General features: G+C 42.0%; 1 protein-coding gene across 4 annotated transcripts in view; it reads right to left on the bottom strand.

Annotated features, from left to right (window-relative positions):
* Nucleotides 1–18,401, bottom strand: part of Ptprm (protein tyrosine phosphatase receptor type M) — a 688,723-nt gene that overhangs the window by 147,666 nt on the left and 522,656 nt on the right. For all 4 annotated transcript variants that reach the window (XM_029470944.2, XM_085832583.1, XM_085832584.1 and 1 more), the window contains one exon: nt 2,333–2,484. In XM_029470944.2, the coding sequence (XP_029326804.1) occupies nt 2,333–2,484 (152 nt within the window). The remainder of the gene's footprint in view (nt 1–2,332; nt 2,485–18,401) is intronic.

Below are 18,401 nucleotides of genomic sequence, written 5' to 3'. Positions count from 1 at the left end.
ATGTGTTTGGCAAATGTGTGAGAGGCAGATACAAAGTAACTATGCTTATTTCTACTTTTGGGTTAAAATACATTTGTTTATGAGTATTCAAATCCACCTTTGTGCCAAACGTTTGTCTTTAAGTATTCATACAGAGCCCATTCTCCTTTCCTATATTCTACATTCCCCTTATTATGGTATAGTGAAGAGGAAGGCATCTCTCATATTAGTTTTGGTGGACAGATTACACCTCACTCCCATAAATGAATTCCTCCTTACTTTTAAATTCTCCAGCCTTTTTTTTTTCTCCTCCTATCTCATTTTAAAAAGTAACTCACCTCACAGCTTCTAGAACTTTCTGAGTGAGAACTTGCAGGTATGTATATCTGCATGGTGTGCATTCGTGCCAGTGTGTGTGTGTGTGTGTGTGTGTGTGTGTAGCCCAAGCATCTTCATAAACTCTCCTTGGGATTGTTTCCCTAGTAGCTTTAATTGGGAGGGGATGAATAGAGTATTGTGAAAACGTTTACCCTGTCAATGAAACTGTTAGAGACTTTTCATGCCTAAAAAAAAGGAGGGAACAAGTTCTTCTGCCTCGTTCACTGAGTAGAGGGTCAAAGAATTCCAAGGGATGGGTCAGTCAGAGGCTGCATTGGCAAAGCGTGGTCCTCAGCGGTCTCGCAGCAACAGACCAGAATAGAGCTAACTGCCCAGTTAGACTTCCTGTCCAGCAGTGATGTTCCCCCTGGAGTTCAAACTGGAAACATCCCATGGTTATTAGTTTTGTTTCTGTCCTTGGAGTGGGTCATTACAGGAAAACGGATTCCTGAGAACCTGACAGTGAAGTGAAAGTGAGGAACCTTCTGAGTGGTCTCTTCCGTCCCTCTCCATACCTTTTTGTCTTCTGGGGGGGGGGTTCTCATATGTTTCACATATGTCTCACATAAGCTGGATACGTGTTCTCCCCTGAGCCGTGTCCCCCATCCTGTGTGGTCCCTTGTATGCTGATGCATAGAGAATAGCTGCTATTATGCAAATTCTAGCTCTGTGTGTATTTAAAGTGCCCCCACCATCTGATTCAAACAATCAAAGGCAGGATACTTCAATTTGGAGCTAGGTCAGCATGTATGGATTTTTAAAATATATATATAATTTTTTTTAGTGATTAAAACAAGTGTTTTTCTGCTACAAAAAAGCAGAAAGACATGGAAGAGTTTATTACGATGACACACCAGTTTCTGCACCCTGAATGTCATAGGGGGCCGAGAACCCAAGAGTGCTGCCCTCCTAGGTCAGAGCAGTGCCTGGCAGGCTGGGTGTGCAGGCAGCTCACTCGAATAGGGGGAGAAAAGGCAGGGCAATGGCAGCCACTCTAATCAGAAGAAGCAGTCTGTAGAAGCTAAGTGAGCTAAGTAACAGGCTTGTGAGGCTTCTGAGGCACAGCTGAGCTGAGCGTACCTTAGTCCCAAGGGAAGAAAGGCTACAGCCCAGTATCATCTATCCTCTGGCCAAAAGGCTTGGTCAGGTGAGCAGCACACACCATCCATGCCTATGTATCTGTGATGCCCTAGACTCCTATCAGGCTTTCTGTGCACTGCTTTGTTCATACCTGTGCTGTTCTGACCCACGCTGAGGACATCCTGATCATACAGGAGGTACCTGTGGTCATAAGTATGGATGGCTTTCCCACAAAGAAAGGACTTGATGAGTGCGTGCCATGAACTACAGCATCGGGCCCAGCTCTGGGCTCTAACGCTGGTCACTGGCCACATAATCAGGGATGGAAAAAATGTGTTCCTTTGGTACTTCAGATAAACAATTGAATTGCTGATCTCCAGAAAAGCTGCCTGCATGGAGATCACAGGTGGGCTCAGGTAGGCATTGGCTAGCCCACGCGATGCCAAGCTTGAGACTCGCTGAAGCTCATTTTAATTTATTAATTGCCGCTAATTGCCCTATAATAAAGGCAGAGACTGTCGGCTGAACAAACAAACAATTAACTTGTTAGTGCCATTTAATGACCCGTTTCACAACAGACTTCCCTGGTGGCATTCCACACCTGGCTTGCTTACAAATGGGATCTAAGCAACCAAAGGGGTGAGGGGGAAGCAGGTGCGTGCTCAGCCAGAGGGGAGGGAGCCTTTGTGTCACTGCTCTCAGAGAACTGAAAGACATTCATTTCCCATGGATCCCTGGGCTCCTTAGGTCCCAGTACCTTTAGAGAAACACCTTCTCTAAACATAGGCATAGAGGCTAGAGGAAGCAGTTCTGTGTAAGAGGATTTGGGGCTTTAATCCCATGGAGCTACCAGAACCTGGTCTTTAGGTGACAGCCATGCTGTGGGGGCACTTACATCTCCCATTAAGGTTGTGTGTGCCCATGAAAGAGAAGGCTTCGTCGCAGTTGGTGCCTTGCTCAGCATAGCTCTTGTCCATAGAATTCACCATCACTGTCATCTCCTGCCGGGTGCTGCTCATCGTCTCCTTCCTCTTCTTGGCCAGTTTCCTTGGGACAAAGAGTTTCAGTTATGTGGACGTGCATGCAGACAGAAGACAGAGTCATGGCACAGGTGCTCACTGGTGTTCAGGAGTGACTGCATTCCTTCTTGCAATGATTTATGTGCCTTACACATGTGAGGTTCCCTGTCAGGTTTCACAGAGAGAGAAGCATCCACTGTCTCTGATAACAACAGTAAGAACAGCAGCAGCAGCAGCAACAACAACAACAACGATAAGCTGGAAAAATCAAAGAGTGCTTTCCATACAACAAACGAATCCCAAATAACCAGAATCATTAGAAGATTCTGTCAACATCTGTTGGCTGATTAAACTCCTAGAGTCACTAGCTTCTTACGAAATAACTGAGACAGAGTGTCAAAGAGAAGATTCTAATAAATATTTGCCAGGCAAAATTGGACTACGGGTTCTCAATTTGTGATTTGGCTCCACCCCACTAACCTGCAATTCTTAGGTGTTGAAATGACATTGGCCATAGCCAACGTAACTTCCAGCTGGGATAACTTGTCCCCATTCCTTCCCTCATCAGGAGGAAATGCAGGGAACCTGACCTCCTCGTCCTACTCCCTAGCCATGCAACACTCGTTTAAAGTGATGGCTACCTACCTGAAAATCCTGAAAACCCCAACGGAAAATGATGTAAAGCAGCAGATAAAACATCTATCTGAAGATCTTCTCACCAGAGATTATGTACCCAGAACAGACAAGGATGGAATCCCAAATACTTTAGAAGACAGTGAGGTAGTGAAGAGATGCCAGACGACCGTAGCATTGGCAACCCCATCCTGCTGTCGAATAGTTTCTCCTAGGGATTGCTCATCAACAAGACCAGGACAACGACAATTTCACAGGCATGCTAACATGGAAGCAGGCAATTTCCTGGGTTCCCAACCAAAGAACTGGAGGCAACCAATGACTGCTAGGAGGAGAGCCAGCTTCTCCAGAGATGAGCCTCTTGTCTAATATAGCATGGTCAGCCTTGAACCATAAGCACAGCATGGTCAACCTTGAACCATAAGCACAGTGTAGTCAGCTTTGAACCATAAACAGAGCATGGTCAGACTTGAACCGTATGTGTATGACAAAAATGAACACAGCAAGTTTCATTTCTATATTTGCACATACATATACATATGATCATCACATATGATCATCATCATCAAAGGGAAAGAGGCTAGCAACTTGAGAGTGGGGGAACAGGGGAGAAACTGGTGGGAGGGAGGGGGAAGTGATGTAATTCTGTTTCAATATATTTTTATAAACATACAAAACACTTTTGAAAAGAAAGGAGAAAAAGAAAAAAAAAGAAAAAAGTATTCAAATGCTGCCTAAGCAGCCATCAGTATGTAAAATGGAAAATGGCAGCTATTCCCAGTAAATCATCATGCCGCCGATCGACCTAGGATGCAGCAGAATTGAAAATGACCCCCATCATCACAACCACACCCATGTCAGGTGATTGCCACTGCAGCGGAGGGCGCTAGAACAGGAGACCATATGGATAATCTTTATTATCATTTCTAAGTGATGCATAAGCCAAATGCTTTCTTGCCTGTAGTTATAATCATCTTTTAATTCTATATTTTGAAGGAAGAACAGCTCCAAGATTAATTTGCCCTTTTAATTGCTAAAAGTTGGTGGAACAGAAGACATTTATTTGAGACAGATGAGAGAAAAATCTCATAGAGTGTCTAAGGAAGGGAGACATGATGAGCAGAATGAGGAGTCAGCCAGGGTAACCTCACCGGGCACTGCCCAGACATGCTGTGTGGGAGCCAGCATTAGGCCTGCCTGCTGTCAGTCAATCATCAGCTGCAGACATTAGGCCTGCCTCCTGTCAATCATCAGGTGCTCTGCATTAGGCCTGCCTCTTGTCAATCATCAGGTGCTCTGGGCAGAGACTACTTTATTGCTGATCTCCCCAAAACACCAGTTCCTAGAGATCATTCTTAGGGCAGGTCCTCCCTGGAACACTGAAGTAGAGGACTGAGAGAGGGAATGAAATATAGTAATTGCCCAACTTCCAAACCTGCACTTTATGAATCTCAAAGATCCTTAGTAATTAAAAGAAGATAGAAAGGTTCCTATCAATATCTGTAAATAGATGATTTTTAAGAAATAAGAGAAAGGTCTTAAGGGTTTCCAGGCAGCAAGCTGGAGCCAGAAGTCATCACTCTCTTCAAACAACAGCCAAAGCAGGACAGAATACAAACTGACTCTTAGATCTACTGGAGGGCTGAGAACCCAGGGGAACTGCTCTCCCCAAACCACGGTAACTATGGGCAAACAAGGAGCTCACAACTCAAAGGAGAGAAAGTATGTGAGTGGAAAACCTCTAGGAAACCAAATTAGCAAATTTAAATAAATGGTATTTAATTGATAAGAGGATTCACTGTGATGAACATACAGCTGGGGTTACAATGTGGACAGGGGTTTAGAGAATGTAGTCTCTATGGTGCCATGGGTGGGGAAGAGAGACAGGAACCAAAGAAACGCTTGAAGTAGCCGTGACTCAGCACTCTCCAAAGCTCAAAGGGCAAATGCTACTGCATTCACATCCAAGAAATCCAGGGAGCACTAGGAAGTGCAAGTCTGACATATCTATAGCTACCATATGCAGATAACAGCAAATAAACTGAAACAAAAATAATCCTAAAAGAAGATGAAGAAGTCAGGAAGTGGTGGCGCACGCCTTTAATCCCAGGATTTGGGAGGCAGAGGATTTCTGAGTTCGAGGCCAACCTGGTCTACAGAGTGAGTTCCAGGACAGCCAGGACTACACAGAGAAACCCTGTCTCGGGGAAAAAAAAAAAGATGAAGAGGGCAAACATGGTTCCCAGTGGGAGCAACAAAGTGAGGGTGATGTTCTCAGAAACCTGCTCAGACTACAGAGTGGGTGAAATAGTCAAAGAAGTGTGAACTCGACCAACTTAAAATGCTCCATTCTACCAAGTTATCCTTGAGCAATGGGGAAATAAACCTTGGGAGTCACATGAAAGTTGTGGAATTTGTTGCTAGCATGCTCTTCTTAGAGAAAATGTTAAAAGTACTTAGGTGTCCTGGTCCACTACCCGGACCTGTCTGTACACTGGTCCCTCATTGTGCCTGTTTACACAACTGAGAGGTGCTCACAAATTCTCCACTCCCAGCCATCCTACACCACCTTGAGTATAATACACATCCTGTCTTCTGAAAACAAGGATATCCATTATTCTTAAGAACAGTTTGTACTAGAGCCAAATATTTGACATGCCTGGAATAGGGCTCACAGTGACATTGCTCTTAGGTTCAATAACTAACAAGGATGAACAAAAGAAGCAATGGTACATCCATTGCAGGCCCTGACTGGGCTACCAAACCTCATCATCAGAGCTGGGCAGATAGCACTGCCTATTTCTGGCATCAGAAAGATGGCCTCTTTTGAAGCTGACCCCTGTGATCCTGAGGAAAATGGCACAGTCACTTTTTGTGAAGTGGTCCCCACAGGGAGTAAAGTTGCTGTGAGAAGAGCAGCACAACTCAACTTTGTTGCAGAGTCTAAAAAGGACTTAGGGGTGAGCAAGCACTTTAAAAACCAGGATCGGTCCCTGGAACTCAGCTAGGATTGGCATCTCAATCCTAGTCTCAACATCCTGGTAGGAGGATAAATGCATCTTCACATATCGCATCATGCCTGTCTACCATAAAGATAAGGAGAAGCCAGCTAGTGTAGCTATACAATGAAATGCCTTCAGTCAGCTGATTACAGAGTTTGTAAGTGGAGGTCATTTTCCACTATCAGGAGTCATGCAGTTTGAGTCAGCCACAAGATCCCTGTGCCCGCTGAGGACACCTCAGAAAGCATGTAGGTCTCTGAAAACTGACCCATGGGTATATACACTAAGGCAAGTAATCTGCTTGCCTTAGAGAACAGGCTATAGAGAATAGGTTGTAGTTGGTAGCCATGACTTCTGTCTCATGTTCTTTAACGATGGTTATCACGGCTTCTTAACAAATCAAATATTCTGAAATAGAGCCCCTAGCATATGCAATGAGATTTTGGAAGACGTCTACAGCATAGACAGGAAGGAGGGTTGCAACCCAGAATCTCATATCCATTTGCCTACTGATCCTGCCCCATGAACATGGAAGAAGAAATGTGAAGCAGTACCCAACTAACTCTACTCAAATTGTCTCCGTGGTGGCAGCAGCACATTCCTTGCTACCTGCTCCAAAGTTCTGGGTTCCTGAATGGAGCACACACACACACACACACACACACACACACACACACACACAGCCTCATATTTTAATATGCTTTAAATAGCTTGTCTTAGTCAGGGTTTCTATTCCTGCACAAACATCATGACCAAGAAGCAAGTTGGGGAGGAAAGGGTTTATTCAGCTTATACTTCCATGTTGCTGTTTATCACCAAAGGAAGTCAGGACTGGAACTCAAGCAGGTATCTTCTAGCCCAAAATTCCAAAGTCCTTCCATAGTCTTCCCCAAAACATGGTCGTGCTATCACAGGAATACCCCACTATACTGGTATCAATTTGTCTTCAGTCCTTTCTACCTCATCCAGCTCTCTTCTGCCCCTCTTCTTCAGCCCAGGAGCTCGGCCACAGTCAAACTTAACCATCTTTTTCCAGATGTAGTAGTACTCAACACACTGTGCTACACTTTTAGTCTGTATAGTCTGCAGTTCAACTCTCAACAATGATCAGCAGAAAATCAGAATGGGCTGCATTAGATCTGATGTAACACTTCAAAGAAAGGCAAGTTGCCATGGATTAACGTAGCATTACATTAAAACGAAAAGGTTTGCTCTCAAAGAAGTCTTGAAGTCTCATGATATGTTCCCAACCAAGGAGCTTATATATGAGTCAAGGAATGATCAACTTTGAGGAAAAGCAGATGAACCCATTCATTTATTTGAAGAGTGAATGAACCCATCTAGATAGTTGAAGAGCAGATGAACCCATTCATATAGTTGAAGAATGGATGAACCCATTTGGATAGTTGAAGAGTGGATGAATCCATTCAGATAGTTGAAGACGTTCATCCTTCCATTAGCAGTGGTCAGATCAGATAGGCATAGAATCATTGAGGGCATTCTTCAGTTCACTAGCACAACAAATCAGCTGAATTCATCTGACATTGTTAGGATATTTTACACAGCAACAGTTGAATATTTTCAAACTGATAGGTCTTAGCCACAGTTGTAGAATATATCTGGGGCCATAAAAACACACCTTTTATATATTTTTTAAAAGAAAGAAAACGCACAATGAATATTCTCAGATGAAAGAGGAATTAAGCTAAAACTCAACAAAGATGGCTGAAAATTCCCAAACACTGGAAGATAAGGAACATGTGTTTAAGGCTTTATTTGTAACATGGCACCATTGAAAGGTAGAGAAACCTCTAGGAAGTGGAGCCTTGTGAGAGATTGTAGGTCACTGGAGGGTATCCTCTAAGGAGACTATGAGATGGTATCTCCTCCCCCCTGCATCCCCCACCCCCTTTCTCTCTCTCTGCCTCTCATGAACCATCAGGAGGATGGATGGCTTTGCTCCACGATGCTCTCCCCATTGTGATGTGCTGCCTCACTGTAGGCCCCAGAGCAGTGAGCCCATCTGGCTGCTGTGCTAAAATAAACATCTGAGACTGAGTCTAACTGAAAGTGTCCCTTTTCTATGGTAATTTTGTAGGTGGTTTGTCACAGTGCAGGATAACTGGTCAAAGATTGTAGTACTGTCGAGGGGGGCATTAGAGGGAAGAAAAAATGGTCATAGCTCTTAAAGTTTAGCCAGGAATGAAAGTGAGAGAGGAGAATGATGGTAAGACAGGTACTTAGAGGGGAAATAGTTGCTGTAATCTATTATTGCACATGAGGGAACAGGAAATAAGAACAAAACTTCCTGCCATATTATTATTCACATGATAGGTGTCAATCATCCACATGACAAGTGTCAATCACAACCAATAGAGAAAACCCAGCAAAGAATGAACTTGTTGGGAAAAGTCCTCTAGAAGAGCTGGGGAACAAATGGTAGTCCACTTAGGGACAATGCAGAAGGAAACAGCCCCTCCTACCCCCCTTTTTTTTCTGAAACCATGCTGGGTGGTTTGTGGCATGCAATGACATTTACTACAGGTGTGGTGGGCTCAAGGGGCGGGGGGAAGAACTCCATAATGCTGCTGTCCAACTGTCACTCAGGATGAAGGGAGGGATCGTCACCAAGCCCCTCTCTAATACAGACCCTGCCACAAAGATAGTGCCTAGAAAAGACTGTACCTCAGCTCATGGAAGGGTGTCTTCACTTTAAAGTAATCTTTCAATTAGATACTACAAGGGGACAAATTTACAGAGATGGAAACCACATACAGACAGAAGAATAAAAGGACAAATGGCTTCCCAGTCCTGGCTTGTATAATTATGTGTGTGCTTTGACTTAATTAAAAGCTGGGGTAGAAGCTGGAACCAAGAAGTATTTAATTTTTCTCACAGTAGGGATGAAATAGCTATTGGTAGAGTCCAGCAGAATAAACCCAAATGAATAAGGAACTGTCACCTTAAGGATAGATCGGTTCAAAGTGCCACATAATGTTGTTTTCAAAGTTAAAACTTTAAGGAATAAAATCCACAGTGGTCTGATAACTAATTATTTCAACATTAGCCAGAAGAAACACAGATGAAAATAATTATTACTAAAACTGTGGATTCGGACAAAGCTATAGCATTTATTAACTCTTTAAATAGCCTGGTGAAGATGCTGCTCTTACTGACTCCATGTATAGAGAAGGAGATTGCGACTCCATCACGGGAAGTCGCCCACTATGGCACCATACATGGCAGGATACTTGACATGCTGCACCACACTCACTTGTAGAGATACATTCATCCCTAAAACTCTCACAGCTAACACACTGCTTCCTTCAGTCTGGACACACTGAAATACAGGCTAACCTTTGCTCTAGAAAGCTTTTGGCTGTAACTGAGGTAGAAATAGCTGCCTGACACCCTCAACTACACCTCACTGAAGCGCACTCAGTTTCTCTCTCCTAGACACAACATGGTGCAGCGTACCCACTCCCTACCCAGAAGCCCGCTCGTTTTCACTGACTAGTTGGCAGACAAGTATTCAGTATTCAATATGCTGAAGAATAGCTCTGCTTTCAGACAAGCTCACATTTTTATCTGTGTAGGGGTTCTGCTTTATTTGTCCCCTAGGTGTGGGATGAGACAAAACAGGTGGAGAAATACTGATAATGAGATGCATTATTTCAGCAATATCTATGAAAATGGAGGGTGTCACGTTAGGCTATTAGAGTGACACCCCAAAGACAAGCATCACGTGTTCTCACACATGAGAGCTGAGAAAGTTAATCCCAGAGGCAGGGCAGTGGCTACCTGAGGAAGGGAAGGGTGAGAGGGAGTGGGAAGGGAGGGGCAGGTTAATGGGTAGAACAGTGCATCTGGGCAGGAAGAATAGCTTCTAATATTTACAGAACTGTGGGATAACTATGGTTGACAATAATCACTGTAAATTCAAAAGAGTAGCAGGATTTTAATGTTCCTAACACAAAAATAATAATAAATGGCTATAGTGATGACTATTTCAATTACTCTGAAATGATTATTTCATTATATATATATATATATATATATATATATATATATATATATATATGGTAGAATTCTTTCACATGGCCCTGTTCAGCCTTTCCTTCTAGACTAGTGGTTCTCAACCTGTGGGTTGTGACCCCTTTAGGGAACGAATGATCCTTTCACAGGAGTCCCATATTAGATATCTTGCATATCAGATACATTATGATTCATAAAAGTGGTAAAATTATAGTTATGAATTAATGACAAATAATTTTATGGTTGGGTGTCACCACAACATGAGAAACTCTATTAAAGGGTTTCAGCATTAGGAAGGTTGAGAGCCATTGCTTTAGTGCATGTTCAGTCCTTTGTGACAACCACCAGGCCTGCAGAAGCAGTCTCTCGCAAGGACGCCTGCTCAGTGGCCACAGAAGAGTGGAACTCAACAACTCCACAGTCACACTTGCTTAGGATCCATAGTGGACAAAGGCAACTAAAGAAGTGAATGCCTACCCACCCAACAAAGAAGAGACCAGTTACTGACACCAAGAAAAACTTCAAAGATGATTAACAGCAGATCATCAGATCCCAGCACAAAAACTCAAACGCAAGACAATATACCTTCTATAGAAGCTGTCAACCCTACTGCACCAGGCTCAGAGAAATGCAATTTATCTGAAGCGAAGGACAAGAACTTCAAAACAGCAATTATGAATATATTGAAGGAACTTAAAGAGATATAAATAGATCTCACAATGAAGACCATATAAACATAAACTGTAAAAGTAATATAAAAACTACTAAAGACATGGAAGTAGAATTTAACAAAGATATAGAATATCTAAAGAAAGCCCAAAGTGAAATAAAGTTGGAAACTGAAAATTCAGGATATCAAAGAAAAACTTAGCTTCACCGACAGATCACAAGACAGAGACCAGAGAATCTGAGGTCATGAAGACAAGGCAGAAGAAATGGATGGCTCTGTCAAAGAAAATGATATATCTAAAAGAAATCTAGGAGACCTAGGATATCATGAAAAGACCAAATCTATGAATAATAAGGATAAAGGAAGGAGAAGATGTCTATGTAAAAGGCACCGAAAATAATTTTTAACAAAATTATAGAGGAAAATTTCCTCAATGTATAAATAGAGGTACCTATCAAGATACAGAAGCATACAGAACATCATATAGACAGGACAAGAAAAGAAATTACCCACAACACATAATAATTAAAACACTAGAGAAACAAAAACAGGTATTAAATGTTGCAAGGGGAAAAGACAAAGTCACATATAAAGGTAAGTCCATTACAATAACACCTGATTTTCAATGGGGACCCTGAAAGCCAGAAGGGCCGGGAAAGGTGTTCTATAAACGTTGAAAGACCACATATGCCAGCCCAGACTACTATACCCAGCAAAACTATCAATCATAATAGAGAATGAGAACATTCTATAATAAAAATAAATATAAGCAATTTCTAACTACCAATCCAGACCTACAGAAGGGACTAGAAGGAAAACTTCAGCTTGAAGAGGACACAAGGAATAAATAATTTTAGAACAATAAATCAAATGGAAGGAAATTCATTACACAACAACAAAATAACAGGAATCAACAAGCACTGCTCATTAATAACTCAATATTAATGGTCTCAATTTCCCCAATAAAAAGACAAAGACTAACAGATTTGATTAGAAGATAGGATCTATCTTTCTGTTGCATCCAAGAAATGTACTTTACAACCAACAATAGACATCACCTCAGGGTTAAAGGATGGAAAATTTTATTCCAAGCAAACAGACCTAAAAAGCAAGCTGGTGTAGCCATTTTAATATTTGACAAAATAGACTTCAAATCAAAACTAATCAGAAGAGATAGATAAGGGCACTACATACTCATTGGAGGAAAATCTACCATAAGGATATTGCAACTTTAAATATTTATGCACTCAACGAGGATATCTAAGTTTATCAGTATAGAAACACTACTACAGCTAAAGCCACACAGTGACAGTGGGTGACTTTAAAATTCCCTACTCTGCAAAAGACAGTTCATCAAGATAAAAAACAAAGAAATGTGGGAGTTAAATAAGATCACAAATCAAATGGTCCTAATTGACATCTACAAAACATTCCATTCAAACACTAAAGAAAAATAGTTTCTCCTCAGCTGTCCATGGAAATCCTTCAAAATTGAACACATTAGGACATTAGAAAAATCTTAACAGATATAGGAAAACTGAAATAACATCATGCTTTATATCTAAGTTCCCTCTCTTAAAACTGGATATCAACAATGATAAAAACAGTGGAAAGTTAACTCACAAAAACTGAACAACTCATGACTGAATGAAGGGTAGGCCGAGAGAGAAATGAAGAAGGAAATGAAAACTTTCTAGAAATGATTGAAAATGATAACCCAAGATCCCTCCAAACTATGGGTACAAGGAACTTGGTTCTAACAGGAAAGTGCCTAATTTAAAGAAAGAAAGGAAGGAAGAAGGAAGGAAGGAAGAAAGACAGAAAACAACAACAGCAAACCCTCAAAAACCAAAGCCAAAATCAAACAAACAAGCAGAAAAACTCCTAGAGAGACGTCGTAGTAATGGAGCAACACACCTGAGAGATTTAGCCAAGCAAGAAGGAAGACCTTAAAGGAGCTGATGCTGAGAGATAATCAAACTCAGGGCTCAAGTCAATAAAACAGAAACAAACAGAAACAGAGGATCAGTGAAAGGAAGAGTTGGTTCTTTGAGGCAATCAACAAGATTGACAAATGCTCAGCCAGACTGATCAGAAGACAGAGAAAGAAGATCCAAATAAATAAAATTAGAGTTGAAAGGTAGACATTAGAATAGACACCAAGGGCATGTAGAGAGGAGAACCATAGATTTACTTTAAAATATGTATTCCACCAAACTGAAAAACCTAAGAGAGGTGGACGAGTTTCTTGACTCATATGATCTACCAAACTTAAATCAAGACGGAATAAACAATATAAACACACCCAGAACCCCTTGTGAAATAGCACACAAAGGGGAATAGTTATTCATCGTTGGCGGCGGGGCCAACTGGTACAGCCTCTCAGGAAATCACTGTGGCAATTTGTCATGAAGTTAGGAACAGATCTACCTCAAGATCCAGCAATACCACTCTTGGACGTAAACACAAAAGGCAGAGGCACTTGCTCACCCACATTCTCTGGCTTTCTATGAGCCAGAAACTAGAAACAACCCAGATGGCCATCACCTAATGAGTGGACAATGTGAATGTTGTATTATAACATAATGGGATATTTTTATTCAGCTGTAAAGAAAAATGAAATTATGAAACTTGCAGGTAAATGCATGGACATAGGAAAAAAATATCACTCTGAGTGGGGTAGTCCAGGCTCGCCCCCCCCAAACCCAAATATTGGATGTTAACTTTTAATGTGGTACAGTTTGAATAACCACAGATGTTAGGTACCTAGTAAGGTACCAGAGGGGAGGAGAGGATCTCCCAAAGAAGAGAAATCAAATATGACGTTAGGAAAAGATAACAGAAAAACTAGGGGGATTAAGTGTGGAGGGGAGAGGGAAGGGTGGTTAATGGAGATGGAATATAGAAAAATTAAAAAAAAAACACGTGGAGATCAACACTGTAGACTATCTATCTATCTATCTATCTATCTATCTATCTATCTATCTATCTATCATCTGTCTATCTATCTCTGTATAGAAGGAATTTAAATGAAATTATCAGATAGTAAGGGAGGCGATGCTCAGACTTGCCATTTGATGCTACCGAAGAAACACTCCAGTGCCAGGAATAGGTTACATCTCACGGAGTTGCTAGCCAAAGGGGTCCCTTGGGCTTCCCCAACATCAGAGAATCACAAAGACTATTGGTTATTCTCTACAATGTGATGGCAAGTTCCTGTTGCTCAAGATACCAGCTACATATGTCAATGGTGGGGAAATTGAGCTGGTACCCAGCTATAAGCCTTTACCCCTACTAACTAGTGTTTGTGTTCCTGGAAGGTGCTCTGGACACTATCAGCGGGAGGAAAACATAATCACCAATGTCACCAAGTAAAACATCCTGGCGTCTACAATAGTAACTTGCCTGTATACTGACACAACAGGAGCATAAATATTATGGGAGTAATCAACAACTTTTAAAAAGTGCATTTAAGGTTGCTCTATGAGCTGGTGCCTACACTTGACACTGGCAAAGTGTCCCAGAGTCCAAGACTAGATAACTTATCATGGGGAGGATGTAAGCGAAAACAATACTCTTAAGCTGCTGAAGAAACATAGCAATAATCACATGGCTCCTAGTGACAGATTGCTATTCCCGTAGGTCAGGGCCTCATCCAAGCTTCATCAGAGAAGCCTTTTTCTTCCAGTAGACAGGGACTAACCCAGAGACCCACAGCTAGACACTGGGCAGAGAGTGGGAGTCTTTGGAGCACTCAGTCCTAAATGAGATGTTTCCATCAAACTCCTCCCCTCGAGGCTCAGAAAGCTGTGTGGGGGAGGAAAGATTGTAGGAGTCAGAGGTGGTGGATGACCCTACTGTTGATCAGTGTCTACAGAGGCAGGAGGACTAAGACAGCACTCACAGGACCTATATGGGTTCACACCAGGCAAAATCCCAACACTTAAGGGGGAAGAGGACATGAAGACCCAACCTTAATTCAAAAGCTATTTGCTATTGATACTTGCTGGCAAAGGGACAATCAGTTTTATCCAATACAGTGTCACTGGGGGTATCAACAAACTCCAGGGGCAAGCCTTAGGGCCAGAAGTAGCTGCCCAATTAATGCAGAATGAACTCATGTTTTGTTTTTGTTTTTTATTTTGTTTTGTTGTTGTTTTTTGTTTGTTTGGGTTGGGTTTTGTTCTTGTTTTTGGTTTTGCTTTGTTTTTGATTTTTGCTTTTGTTTGTTTTTTTTTTTTTTTTGAAAGCAAGAACATGAAGTTGGATCATGGAATTGATGGAGAGGAAATATGCTAAAATTATATTGTATGAAAACATTTCTCATATATATATACACACATATATACACACATATATATATACATATATACACATATATACATATATATTCATATATACACATATATAAGAAATTTATATATAACACTGCATAAATATGTACATTGTATAGCAGTTAAAATTTAAGATTATTAAAAAAAGAAATGCTAGGCTGATGGACCATTTGACAATCTGCCATGGGTAATGGAATCAGACAGGCAGACAGGCAGGGATCTTTTTATCCCACCACAGGAGAAAGGGAGCCAATTTTACTGCTCTGTCACTTGAAGCTACTGTTTTGTTTGGTGTGACCTATTGGTAAATATGCCATGAAATGTTTTCTCAGCATGTGAGGAAGTCTTTGAAGGAGCAAATACTAGGCCAGGGAAAGAGGTACGTGGATGCCTCAGTCTGGTGTGAGTCTCTTTTGATCCATATGCTTCCATATACATGACCATTTAAGTTTATGCTAAAGAGTCTTAAATTGAGCTACCTTCTACATATGCATAAACTGGTCTTTCTCAAACTTATAAGTGAAGTATCTATAGAAGACTGGATTTTTATTAAAACCAGTTGAAATTATGTATTTTACAACCTATGATCACTTCCAACTCAAAACCCAAATGCAATGTGGGACTCTGAGATGACAGCTGTAGCATGTAATATGAAAAAATACAATCCATACTATCTCCAGCAAGGCACTGGCCAGCCTTGTTCTTATCTCATGGAGATTTTTGAGTCCCCAAATCTCTCCACTCAGCTTGCTAAGTTCCCATGGTGCGTCACTACTACGCCAGCCCCATGCTTCCAAATTCCCTGGAGCCCTTTGGGGTGCAGTTCTTGCAATCCATGCTTTGCCACTGTACCTTTCTCCCTGGAACCAACTGAGTTGCCACATGAAGGAAAACCCCACACATACTTAGTTTAGAATCAAAAGGCAACATAATTGCTGGGTGAAGCCAATGGCATCCTAATAGTAAACCATTCTAAGTTAAATCCTTTGGTAGCTGAACTGGGGAGGGGGGTGGTCTCTGCTACCTACATTTCCACTCCATTGTCCTTCCCACCCAAAAGCCCACTCCCTTTCTCCTGCCTCTGCTGTCCCTGTGTCAAACCCAAAAGTCCCACCTACTTGGCCAGTGATTGGTTTCTTTATTCATTAGAAGGGTCACATGAAGTCCTGAGTAGGTGATTCACTCCCTGTCCCAGGCAGCCCCTCTTAGGGAAGCAGAATTAACATCAAAATTCAACCAGCACCAGGCCCATCCACAACTACAGTCATTGCTATTATGATTACAAGAGAACCATGGTTCTATTGCAATGAAATCCACCTGTCTTAGGTTAAGCTGGCATGGAAGACTCTGAGAATACCCCTACAGGCTCATCTATTTACATGCTTGGTCCCCATTTGAGGAGATGTTTGGAAAGGATTAAGAGGTGTGGCCTTATTGAAGGAAGTGGGCTGCTGGGGGGTGGGCTTGGAGGTTTCAAAAGCTCACACCAGGCCCAGTGTCGCTGTCTGCTACCTGTGGATCAGGATGGAGAGCACTTAGCTAGCCCACGCTATGATCTAAAATTGTAAGCAAACTCCCAGTTAAATGCTTTTGATGATAAGAGTTGGTCTGGTCCTATTGTCTTTATATAGCAATAGGATGCTAAGTAAGACCAAGACTAAAATTAGTTCCAGTAAACCTCACATATTAAATAACTGGTTTTGGAAGTTATAAAGTTAACAATAGAGTCTGTGGTTTTCCTGAAGAAGTACCTCAAATTTTCTAACATTTACCTTTGTATTGGTTAAAAGTTGCTTTTATTCACCTCTGACTTTCCAAGGGACCTTTGGTGGGTCACCACGGCTTCTTAACACTTTGGAAGCCATGTTTTAGCTAAGGCTAATCTCCTAGCTAAGGTGAACCTTACTATGTGTAGTTGCCTGTAGGCTTTGTTTCTGGTGCTGTGCATAGATCACTGTCCCAGTTAGCACAGCACAGAGTGCTCTGAGAGACTCAAATGTGTATGTGACTTTACTACCAGGTTGGTCTGTGGACATGGACACATGGAGAACTGCCTTGATGGCAGAGGAGGGTGCAAAGATCCAGTTTCCCAGGCGGCAGGCATTCCTATTCTGTAAGTGGAAGGCAGTGAACATGAGCAAGAGAGAGCGCCAGCTAGCAGCCCTGGCTCCTATCTCCAGTTCCTGCCCAGATTTCTCAGTAGTCGATTTTGACTGGGAAGTATAAACCAAATAAACTTCTTCCTTCCCAGGTTGTTTTTGGTCATGGTGCTTATCTCAGCAGCATGATGAAATGGAAATTATTGCATCTGGCATGTGACACAGGTATACCAATAACTGTTACTGGTTCATACCCTTGTGATGGCCCAGCTGAGCTCACCTTTCATGAAAACCACAAGGCCAGTATGATTGTGAGAACACCAGGTGAGGCGTACAGGCGATGCTCGCTGCTCAGCAGTGAGTGCAGGCTGAGGAATTGCTCGTGACCACACCTCACTTGCTTAGATCCCATGGTTTACATCTTTTTCATTAGCTGGAAGAATTCAAGGGACCTTGGCAGCTGCAAACATGTAACTGTCTCATGGACACTGACATTTTGTCTTTGATTCTTTTGTGAGTTTGGAGGTGGTTTGGATGTATCTCCCCAGATTTCATGAACTGGAAATTTAATCCCCAAATTCATGTGTTAACAGTGTTGGAAGTAGGACACTTGGGAGCTAGTTAGGATTAGGTGAGATCACAACACCTATGATGACATCAGTTGCTGTCTTAGAAGGGGTGGGGGTGGGGGGACTGTGTCAGTAAGCATGATGCCCTCTACCATGTTATGATGCGGTAAGAAGATTCCTACCAGGAGCCAGTAGATCAATATTGGACTTAGGTGAGAAAAAAATTTACTTCTTTTACAAACTGCCTATTTTTGCAGCTTGAGGAATCCTGGGAAAGGGGATGAAGAAGGATTATAGGAGCCAGAAGGGTCAAGGATACCATAGGAAAACCCTTAGAATCAGTTAACCAGGGCTCAAAGGGGTTCATGGAGACTGAATAGACACCTGGGGATCCTGCATGGGTCTGACCTAGGCCCTCTGCATATATGTTATGGTTCCTGTAGCTTAGTCTCCTTGTGGGACTTCTAATGGTGGGAGAAGTGGCTGTCTCTGACTCTTTTGCCTGCTTTTGGGACCCTTTTCCTCCTACTTGGTTAAATGGTGAGGGGGGCATCTAGTCTTACTGCAAACTTGAAATGTTTGTTTGATATCTATGGGAGGCCT

This window comes from Mus caroli, unplaced genomic scaffold (assembly GCF_978045245.1).
Source record: "Mus caroli unplaced genomic scaffold, Mus_caroli_1 scaffold_18, whole genome shotgun sequence".
NCBI lineage: Eukaryota > Metazoa > Chordata > Mammalia > Rodentia > Muridae > Mus > Mus caroli.
The sequence above is the reverse complement of the archived record's forward strand: the minus strand, read 5'-3'. Positions and strand labels throughout refer to the sequence as shown.